Source organism: Saccostrea echinata, unplaced genomic scaffold (genome assembly GCF_033153115.1).
Source record: "Saccostrea echinata isolate AGI-Se365-2 ecotype Australia unplaced genomic scaffold, CSIRO_AGI_Sech_v1 ptg000054l, whole genome shotgun sequence".
NCBI classification, from domain to species: Eukaryota; Metazoa; Mollusca; class Bivalvia; order Ostreida; family Ostreidae; genus Saccostrea; species Saccostrea echinata.
The window spans coordinates 66,268,194-66,279,863 of NW_026889803.1; the positions used below are offsets into that span (position 1 = coordinate 66,268,194).

Consider the following 11,670-nt stretch of genomic DNA (forward strand, 5'->3'; position numbering starts at 1 on the left):
ATTAAATGATTTTATATCATGAAAAAGAATCGAAAATATGTCCAAAACTAAGCTAAATAATTGTAATAAACAAAACCATTTCCAATATTCCATGTTTGAGTTAACAATTATTTTTTATCGGATTCGGCCTGAATATTATTATTGTAGACTAGTTATTTTCCACATTTCTTTGGAGTTGTATTTCTCATTCTACAATGGCAAACTCGATGAAAGATTCAGTAAGTATAATACAAAAGTGTAAAGATTCCATTTTGTCACTTTCTTGTTCTTAATGTCACAGAGTGAGAGTCGGGAGAGCGAGTGTATTCTCTCGGATCCATTGGCATTGCATTCGTTTGCAAGCATGGTATAACTATTCTACATTTTTTTTTTTGTAATAAATTTACTTTGAGTATGCTTGTCATATACTGTTTTCCGAAATTTGATTTTGTATGTTTCATGTAACAGCTGAATAAGTTTATCAACCGAAGAATTCCGAGAGGAAATTCGAGTTAGTTACTGATCAGGTCTGAATTTGCAGCCCTTCACCAGCAAGTGGTGGTGTCTCCATTGAGTGAAAAATTCTTCGGAGGGATGATAAAACAAACAAACGAAAAAAGGTGCGGAACTACTTTACTTTACCAGTCCCCAGAAAAACGCACTTAAATACAATGTCACCGTAGACGACTTCAATATATATGAGATCGCTTGAGCGATCCAAAAAAAAAAGTATGAGGTTTGAAGCCTTTTTGACCCCAAATTGAATTCTAGGGTTAAAAGTTTAGTTTCAAAATTTGTTTTTTAATGAAGTTTTTAACCTCATTCTCTGAAAAAAGTAATAAATATTGTTTATTCAGTGAAAAGGAGACAAAAAATAATTGTCAACAAAGTGCATGCTTAGTGCCGTTTCTTTCGTACTTAGCCATTTTTCATGTAAACAAACCAACGAGATGTTGTTGAAGCTGAATTAAGATCTTGCAAAAAATACAGATGCAACTTAATTTCTTAATTAATCTAAAAGAACAAGACACTAACCCTAATACCTCGAATAGTATGCGAGGACTAACCCAAATCTCCCAGGTGGATGCTAGACTAACCCATGGTGAGGACTAACCCTAATCTCTCAGATGGATGCAAGACTAACCCTAATCAGTTTAAAACTTGTGCAAGGATTAACCCTAATCTTTCAGGTGGATGCAAGATTAACCCTAACCAGTCGAAAAATGTGCAAATTAACCCTAATCAGTTGAGCGACGTAAATCTTACATCATAGTGCAATGAGCGCTATGATCTGGGGACCAGTAAAGTGAAGTCTACCCAAAGGTCCAACACAACCCCTCCATTAAGCTATATAGTTTGAATTAGCTATCTTAAATTATTCTAAGGCAGTGTAAATTCTTAATTGTTCAGATCATGGTCCCTAGGGGTAGGGTGGGACCACAATAGGGAATCAAAGTTTTACATTGAAATATATAGGAAAAATTTTTCAAAATCTTCTCAAGAATCAATGAGCCAAAAAATCTTAAACTAATGTCGAAACTTCCTGAGGTGTTAATGTAGATTGTAAATTGTTCAGAGCTTGGTCCTGGGTTAAAGGTTGGGGCCATGATATGGAAGTTTTACATTGAAATATATAGGAAAAATCTATAAAAATCTCTTTTTCAAAAACCACTGGACCAGAAAAGATGAAACTTAGAAGAAAGCTTACTGAAGTAATATACCGGGTTGATTGTAAATTGTTCCCTGGGGGTAGGATGGGGCCACAATAGGGATTATTCAGGGGGAAATCTTTAAAACTCCTCTTCTCAAGAACAGCAAAGTCATGATGAATCTTATTAATGTGGAAGCATCCTTGGTAGTGTAGATTCAATTTTGTTCAAATCATGGCCTCTTTATAGGGTGGGGCCACAAAAGGTGATAAAAATTTTACATGAAATACATGTATATCGGGGAAAAATCTGATGCATGCGCAGGGCCATTGTGACTCAGGTGAGTGTTCTGGCCTGATGGGCCTTGATCTTTCCTTTGACCTCACTTTTCTTAAAATTGTGTTAAGCTCAGTTTGTAGATATATTTATCATACCTCATTTGGTAATACATGTTGGAGAGAGCTATTCAAATTCATCAGCATTTTTTGACCTTGACTTTTCCTTTGACCTTGACGCCATTTTTCTTTTTTTAAATTTGTGTTTTGCTCAGTTTACAAGAAACTATTCAGAGATATTTATACCTTACCTCATATGCTGATACATGTTGGTGAGAGCTATATAACATTTTTTTACCTTTACATTTCCTTTGACCTTGTCCTCACTTTTCTTAAATTAGTTTTTAGCTAAGTTTTCAAGAAATTAGTCAAGATATTTTCATCATATTTCATATGCTGTTATATATTAGTAAGAGCTATTCAACTTCATCAACATTTTTTGACCTTGACTTCACTTTTCTTTAATTTATGATTAGCTAAGTTTCAAAGAAACTATTCAAAATATTTATACCAAACCTCATATGCAGATGCATATTGGTGTGAGCTATTTAACTTCATCAACTTTTTTGACCTTGAAATTTCCTTTTTCCTTACTTTTCTTAAATAAGTGTTTAGCTAAGTTTCAAAGAAATTATTCAAGATATTTTCCTCAAACCTAATTTGCTGATACATATAAGTAAAAACTATTCAAATTCATCAACATTTTTTGACCTTGACATTTCCTTTGACCTTATCCTCACTTTTCTTAAATTTGTCTTTAGCTAAGTTTCAAAGAAATTAGTCAAGATATTTTCATCAATCTTCATATCCTTATGCAAATTGATGAGAGCCATTCAATTGCTTCAAAATTTCTGACCTTTGCCTTTCCTTTGACCTCACATTTCTTCAACTAGTCTTTAGTTAAGTTTTAAAGAAACAAATCAAGATATTTTTATCAAACTTCATTTGCTGATACATTTTGGTGTGTTTTGCATTACATGTATAATAAAAAAAATGTTCTAGCCAAGAAATACATTAAAAAATTTTAATATATCAACTTGCTCCTTTAAAATTTATTTACCTTTGAACCATTGTAAAAACAAATGATGTAAACTTAACTTGTTTGCAGATGTTGATTTTGTTATTAAATATGAATAACAAAAAATGTCTCTAATATTTTCTGAAAAACTTTGGACTGGTTGAATTTCTGTAAACTGGTTGAAATAATACCCTATCAATCCAGCTGCACTGATTAAAACATAAAAAGTTGGTTTCAAGCTCTGTTTCTGATCTAGTACATTTTCGAATGACTTTTCCAACAGGTAACCTTAGTTCTATGACAATGGCTGATTTTCCATCTTGTTTATGCACTGGTGTATCTGTGTAAATCCTCCAGTCCGAGTTTTTGAGATGTGGTATAAGGTCCTTTGTCTTGTTTATGCACTGGTGTATCTGTGCTTATAAATCCTCCAGTCCGAGTTTTTGAGATGTGGTATAAGGTCCTTTGTCTTGTTTATGCACTGGTGTATCTGTGCTTGTAAATCCTCCAGTCCGAGTTTTTGAGATGTGGTTTAAGGTCCTTTGTCTTGTTTTGAAGCAGCCTCCTCTGGTGTTAATTTGTAAACACAGTCCATTTTGTCCCTCCATGCTTTTTTACTTCTTCTTGGGGCAGTCATCTCTTCGTCCAATCACGTTCCCGACTCTTTTAAAACAATATATATGGTATACTACAATTGTAATTTTTGCAGCTGAATTATGTTTGATTTTTTTACTATGAGATTTTTAGATATTTGTAAGAATTCATAAATCAAGATTAGTGAGAAGTGCATTGTTCATCTATTAGGATTGCTACAAAATTTTGACACATGATTTATTGTTATATGAAGTTCTATGATACAGGTAATGATACAGCCAGTCCAGGATCAAGTATTCATCATAATTTATGTTAAATAAATATATTTCAGTCAGGTATATTGATTCATAATGCTATTTAATTAGCTCAATCCTAAGTTAAACTTACTTACTTTATTTTAACATGCTTATTTTATCAGAAATAAAACCCTGGTTGATTTATTCATTTAGTGGGAAGGCGGGGGGGGGGGGGGGGGGGGGGGGGGGGGGGCTTGAAAATGGACAAGTACTGCTGGCCTAATAACTCTACAGAACATTGTAAAGAAATTTTTAATGTCTCCATCTCTTGTAGGACCCTGATACCCAGGTCACCTATGATGATCAACAGAAAATCAACAAATTTGCCAGAAATAATGCTAAACTACAGGATCTCAAGGATGAACTAGAGAATAAAAAGGTATCACACTTTCCAACCTTATTTAATTTCAAAGCTAATAAAAACTGATTTTAATTTAGTCTAAAGAAAAAAAAATATTTATGCATATACATGTGTATCACCTATTCTCCAATAAGTCGTCCACTTTTGTTTGACCCTTGTCGCAAGCTTTTTCAAAAGAAATAGATAAACATATTTTCAAATCGTATTTATTTTAGATAAATAAAACCAACGTTTCAGGTTATAAACAAAAAATAATGACTGAAAATTAAAACATTTTGAAGTGATAGCAATGGATACACCCCTACTTGATCAAATTCAACATGTCGCTCGATGATTGGTGGAAATTCAACGTTTCGTCATTTTAAAAAATTAATAATTAGAATATCAATTTATTACTTTAAATCATTGCATATAATGTACACTTCTAGCCCTGAAATTTTCTTAACAATCGGTTGATTGGTGTGCAAGATAGAAACTATTGAAAAATGTCGCCGAAATTTAGTAAGCTACGTTACGTCGCCTTATATAACTAACCTAAACAGTGATTTTTCTACACTCAATTTAGGTCCGAATATCGGCCCTTTCCCCTATCAAAAATTACCGATTTTTTCCCAATTTCAGTTGCTTTTTCCCCCCCAGAAAAACCGTTATTGATTTTGTTATATTGAATTTTTTATGTACGACTTATCTAAATTGGAACGCTATTGCTCTCGGTCATTCATACTCTTAAAATAATAGTGAAAAACAGCAGAACATTTTGTGCGTTTACAAGACATAGAAAAACACATGGATCATGTCAAACTAAATACATCGTAAGAAAGTGTAAGATGCATGTGAACAGGCGAAACATAGCTTTATTTGTAAATCCAAGAACTAGTAGTTCTACAACAAGCATCCCTGATTCCCTGAAAATCAAACTGTTTCTTCACCCGGCAGATGCAACTAATATTGCAGGGTAATTGCAGCACATTGATTAGGGTGATTTAGAAAGCTAGAAGAAAAATGATTTGTTTTAAATCATGTCAGATTATATCATCTTCAATGGCTATTATGAGTAGGATTTTTTTCTTATGTCTACCATTATGGCAAAAAAAAAAAAAAAAAAAAAATTGAAATATAGGACGGTCACAACTAATGATAACTTTCAAAGATTGAAAAAAGTTAAAAATGTAGAACTGTGTCTAATTTGTTATTTTGTAGTAAATATTTTGAATGAATGATGTTACATTTACTTATATATTTTATTTTACCTGTCAATTAAGGTTTATTTCAATCATATTGATTTTTCCCAATTTTACACAAATGTTGATGATTTTTCCCAATTGTAAAGGCCCAGGCCCCTTTTAAAAAATGTAGAAAAATCACTGCTAAAGGTCGAAAACTTTGCTCTATATCAATAGTTTATGCTTAAAACTACGCTGAGTCACCATTTTATTCATTTCATAAAGTTTGAAAATGATATCACGTATCAGTAGAAATTGATGTCCTTTGTAGATAGAGTCAGCGTAATAGTTTTTTTCAAGGATGTAATCTATGTTCCTTTCGCTTTTATATTTTACGGCTTTATAAAGTTCATTGACAATGATAATCGCAAAAACATGAGATTTAAGAACCAAATGAAGGTAAGAGATTGTTATTTTCAGTGTATGTAGTTGATTGGTATGTTATTACATCGTTGTCTGTAAGCTACGTTCCGTAATCTACGTTCTCACTCTTTTAGATTCAAATAAAATATCATTAATACATCAACATTTTCATAGTAATGAAACTAGTAACCATAGATAGATACATATATTTATCTTTACAAAGTTTATAAATCTATATAATTATATACAATGTGTTTATGGACTCATCAGAAGAAAACTGCAATGAAATAATTTCATTGAACAAAATATTGGCCAGTGCATTTGGCTTACTTTTTATAAGCATTTCTATGGAACAATTTCATCTAAAGAAATAATTTCCATTTACGTTATCTTCACGCATTTTTTATATTCCTTGAACAATGCATATTTCAAACTGTTTCTGGAATATGTAATTTACGTTCTCACTTTGAAAGCTACGTTACCCTGAACTATTTATGTCTGGAGAAAATCAGGTATGAAAATTATATACATTTTGATACTTCAAGTAATTTATATTAAATGCACTATATATTAACAACCTTAATGCTCCAACTGGGAATTAATTTAGTTATATATTTCTCATTATTGGCTTTCATTTTAAGGTTTATCCAATGTTTTTTCATTTATTGTACACCTGTGAATTAATAAAGTTCTAGTTGGTTCAATTTATGTTATGGGTATGCTTTGTTTGTGTTGTTAAACCAAAGAATCTGCTATTATTTACATAAAATATGCATTTAATTTCAATGCACACACTAATATCCATACTTTTGTAAGTTACGTTACCCTGGAGGAAATCCTTGCAGAGAAATTACGACTCAAAGTAAAGACATGATAATTTTAAGAATGATAATCAATTCCACATAATACAGTGGAATATATGAAGCCGATTCGTCGAACCATCATTGCTTATTTTGCAATTATACCGTATAACGGGTATTTTCTGCCGTTGTCCAATTTTTGCGGAATTTTGCGGATAGGACAAATCCGCAAAAATTACAATCGCAAAATATTTTTTCAATATTCATTCAGATATTTTGTACATGCAATTATGAGAAGTGGTGCGTATGTCTGACAGGGTTCTCATTAACGCAAGAACCTGCGTACTGGACACAGCAAAATTATTTGAAACACAAGGTTTTTAAAATCGATGTGTCCGCAGATTTATGAGTTTCCACATCCTCGTTAGCGAGAAATTCGGGTTTCATCGAAATTCGAAGATTTTAGATGTCAGGATTTGTCCAAAACATATTGAACCAAAACCTTCCTGTAAATAATATCAATTAAATAAGTTGATACAAAAACATTTTTACTTGTACCTATTTTGCAATTATTAGTGCAAACTCCGATAGCTGCAAACAACACATAGTAGCTTTTCTTTTTTAAACACTTTTTTCAATCTTGTGTTTTATACTGAGACAATAATTACTGCTTGTATACACAATGTGACTCATCTCGTGACTTTCACCTAATGCATAAGACTGACAGGATTAGTTACGCCTCAATGCACATGACACCTGTGAGTGTTAACCATCAACATTGGGCTACTTGATTATGCAATTGTTTGTTTTAGCTTAAAAGATCAACACCAAATTAATTTTGATGGCAGTTTTAACTAGAAAAGTATTTTAGAATATGGCTTGGATGCATTTATTATCTTTCAATAGATCGCATAAAACGTCTGTTAGAATAATAATTTGTATTGTTGTTTGGGTGGACGGGGTGCATTAATTCATTTCAATTGGTACTCGAAATATTTTTTACAAAAACTAAATAAAAGATAGTAGTTTAATTAAGCATAATAGCTTAATACCAGTTTTCATGCACCTTTGATCAATATGTCTTAATGAATTTATAAATCGTAAACATGACAACGTTCTGATAATTCATAAAGTTTAGTGCATGATCATACCCCGTAAAAAAAATTTCTGCGGTATAGTGCAACCGCAGAAATTGAAAAAGCAGAAATTAATTTGCTACCTTTTAGGGGTTCAATCGCAAAAATTTCCAACCGCAGAAAATACCCGTTATACGGTATATCACATAAAAGTAGTTCTTAGTCAAGTAGTCATGAAAGAATGATCAACGATTCTGTGTTTTGTGGGAAACTTAATTCGAAAGACAACATTTCAAAATATGTTCAGCACACATCGTTTGGCATCAGAGAATTAAAGATAAAGTGCAACCAGATGATATTGGTATAAGTATTGACTTCATTAGCAGTGTCAACCTTGTCTCATAGTTTACACGTAGATTACAACTATCCTCCACTACTCTTTTTACGTACCTCTGTGAAATATAGACGGTTCGAGTCTGACTCATGAGACTTTCTAAATATGTTGATTAAATATTATTCTTTTAAATAAGAAAAGGTTTGAGGTTATTTCGATTAATTTTTAATTTCGTAATTTTTTCTGTGAATTGGATGGATTAATGGAGAAAAGGTGATATCCACTTGCATAAATGAAAAAAAGAATTAATATGTAGGATATTCTTAACCTTTTTTTTTTTATTAGAAAGAGTTACAGAACCTAGAAGATGCTGGAGACGAGATGATGATGTTGGATGATGAATCAGTCCCATATCCTTTCATTATATTAAAATCAATGACATGTAAATCATCTAGACTGATATTTACATTGTGATAATGAATCAGTCCCATATCCTTACATTAATTAAAATCAATGACATGTAAATCATCTGAATTGATATTTACATTGTGATGATGAATCAGTCCCATATCCTTTCATTAAATTAAAATCAATGACATGTAAATCATCTGAACTGATATTTACATTGTGATGATGAATCGGTCCCATATCCTTTCATTAAATTAAAATCAATGACATGGAAATCACCTGGACTGATATTTACATTGTGATGATGAAATAGTCCCATATCCTTACATTAAATTAAAATCAATGACATGTAAATCATCTGAACTGATATTTACATTGTGATGATGAATCAGTCCCATATCCTTACATTAATTAAAATCAATAACATGTAAATCATCTAGACTGATATTTACATTGTGATGATGAATCGGTTCCATATCCTTACATTAATTAAAATCAATGACATGTAAATCATCTAGACTGATATTTACATTGTGATGATGAATCAGTCCCATATCCTTACATTAATTAAAATCAATGACATGTAAATCATCTAGACTGATATTTACATTGTGATGATGAAACAGTCCCATATCCTTACATTAATTAAAATCAATAACATGTAAATCATCTAGACTGATATTTACATTGTGATTATGAATCAGTCCCATATCCTTTCATTAAATTAAAATCAATGACATGTAAATCATCTGGACTGATATTTACTTTGTGATGATGAACTTGAGACCCTTAAAGCAGTTTTTCAATGAAAAACAAACCAGTGCTATCAGAAATGATATAAGAACTGTAGATAACCATTTTTTTACCATTTTATTTTCCCAAGATAGTCAATATTTGGGTATTTATAAGAGAGACAAAATTTTCACAAATTTTGATTATTATTGTGTGTAATCTTTGATAAAAAAAGAAATATATCCAAGAATGAAATTTCATGATCACATATTCTTGCATAATTACTTGATGATAAAGTTTTCGTGAGTAAAAAGTTATTTACAGTATGACAATGCTGACATGAGCCTGGCAAACTTTAATGTGGTGGAATGTAAAACGAGTATTTTTAAAATTCATTTTTTTTTTTGCAAGAGAGGTCTCAAGTTGTGCCACCCCCCATTATGTTCAGTTTCAGACCAAGACAGTGTGGAATCATTTTAATTTGTGGGGGTCAATGTTCATGGGCAAGCAAAATTTTACTCGTTCAGGGGGACATAATTTCATGGGTTACTCGTTTATATGGTAGATTTAATGAATTACGGTAATATGTTTACAAAATAAACATTTGTGCAAATATGGGTGAGGGTGACCCACAAAATCCATGAACATTGGTCCCCCAGGAACAATGATGATTCCACAGTAGGTTAGTCTTGTTATCAGCATTTCTAAATGTCTCTGTAATCTTTTTTGCCAGCAACCTAGCCCTTACCGTCAGTTGCAGAGTTTGAATGTTGATTCCTTAACTCATTCATTACATATCAGATAGGAGAGGTGTTTGTCAGTTTAACAGTAGACAACGCTAACGAGATGTTGGAGAAAGCTAAGGAAAACACACAGGAAGAGATGAAAGAATTAGAGCGACAATGTGAAGCTATACAAACTCTACTTCAAGATCTTAAAGTGAAATTGTATGCTAAGTTTGGAAACAATATCAAATTAGAAGCTGATGATGAATAAATACCATTAAAATCTCATGTATTGTATTTCTATAAGTTTTATTATCTATACAAGTGCTGGGTAACATCCTCATTGTTTCACGACATTTATGAAAGAGGGTAAATTCAGTGCCTATTTTAATTGCCCCATACAGAGATGTTCAAGCAAACACTTATTTAATTATAAAAACTATAAAAAAAATTTTGTTGTGAAAAACAAGTGTATGTTAAAATCAATATCAAGTGCTCTGTCTCATAAGCACAACTTCAAGAACCACTTTGTGAAAATTTAAGCAGATATTTATAATTATTTTGAAGTTATATACATTTAAAGGTGCTTAGACACAGATTTGAAGTTAATATTTTCTCAAATTTTCTGTATAATATCACGACTTATATATTGCAATAGCATTTCACACGAAAATATAATTAAAAACTTATTTTATCTAGAAATAATTGGAACTGCGAATTCCTAGACGCGTTTGATTAACACATCATTGCACTTTCACAAATTTTATCTTTATCCTTAATATTTAAGAAAAGAAGCGATTTTGTTGTGTATTAATGAAAAACATTACATCTTTAATTCAGAAAATTCAGAGTAGAAATGTGCGAAAGCAAACCCTCTCACTAATATCGTCAGCCCGTGCTCAGTGTTGTGTACAGAGTTTAACAAATTGAATACACCCGTAAAACGTAAACTGTTTTTGTAATCAGGGCACGAGCTCTGTTATTGTTGATGTATACGATTCACCGGGTGTGTTCAATTGTTAAAGTCTGCACACACCACTGAGCACGGACTGACAATACTGTGAGTGGGTTTTGCTTTCGAAATTTCTACTCTGAATTTTCTGGATTATAGTTTTAATATTTTTCATTAATACACAACAAAATTGCCACTTTTCTTAAGTAGTAAGAATAAAAATGAAAGTGCAAGGATGTGTCAATCAAACACGTCCAGAAATTTGAAGTTTCAATAACTTCGAGATGAAATAAGATTTTTATTTTATTTTAGTATGAAATGCTATAGCAACATATAAGTCATGAAATTATACAGAAAATTTGAGAAAATATTAACTTCAAATCTGTGTCCAAGCACCTTTAAATGTACTTAGTGACAAAAATATGATTGTTACTTGTGCACCCATAATACTGATTTCTGCATCAAATTTGGTATCAAAATATTTTAAAAAGAGCAAACATAAAATGGTATGAGATTCAGGTTCAAGAGAAGTGCTAGAGAAAATGTCCAGCAAGGAAAGGATAAATAATTTTCTCCCTCGTTTCATTCCATGGAAAAACAGTGGTGGATCCAGATGGGGGTCTCTGGGGTTGAAAACCACTTCCTTATAAAATTGTACCAAGTAGAGAGAGGTGCTTGGAAGGGGGGGGGGGGGTATTTTGGTTGTTATTAATGCAAATTCCTACAATAGTACATGTATTACGATATATTAAAGAGATTTTTCTGATATTCAAAATTCTCACGTTTTCCATATTAAAATTTGTACAGTTTTATCACTTTTTAGGA

The 11,670-nt window shown here is 31.7% G+C and overlaps 1 protein-coding gene across 1 annotated transcript; it reads left to right on the forward strand.

Annotated features, from left to right (window-relative positions):
• Positions 1-128: 128 nt before the first annotated feature.
• On the forward strand, positions 129-10,181 carry LOC133205912 (prefoldin subunit 4-like). Its single transcript, XM_061341805.1, has 4 exons — positions 129-218; positions 4,146-4,250; positions 8,374-8,437; positions 9,962-10,181. Exons 1-4 carry the CDS (start codon positions 195-197, stop codon positions 10,162-10,164), a joined length of 396 nt encoding a protein of 131 aa, XP_061197789.1. The 5' UTR covers positions 129-194; the 3' UTR covers positions 10,165-10,181.
• Positions 10,182-11,670: the final 1,489 nt, after the last annotated feature.

Coding starts and splice junctions, on each gene's coding strand:
- LOC133205912 (XM_061341805.1), top strand. CDS start 195: ATGGCAAACTCGATGAAAGATTCA. Junction 219..4,145: donor CAAACTCGATGAAAGATTCA/GTAAGTATAATA, acceptor CATCTCTTGTAG/GACCCTGATACCCAGGTCAC. Junction 8,438..9,961: donor GTTGGATGATGAATCAGTCC/CATATCCTTTCA, acceptor ACTCATTCATTA/CATATCAGATAGGAGAGGTG.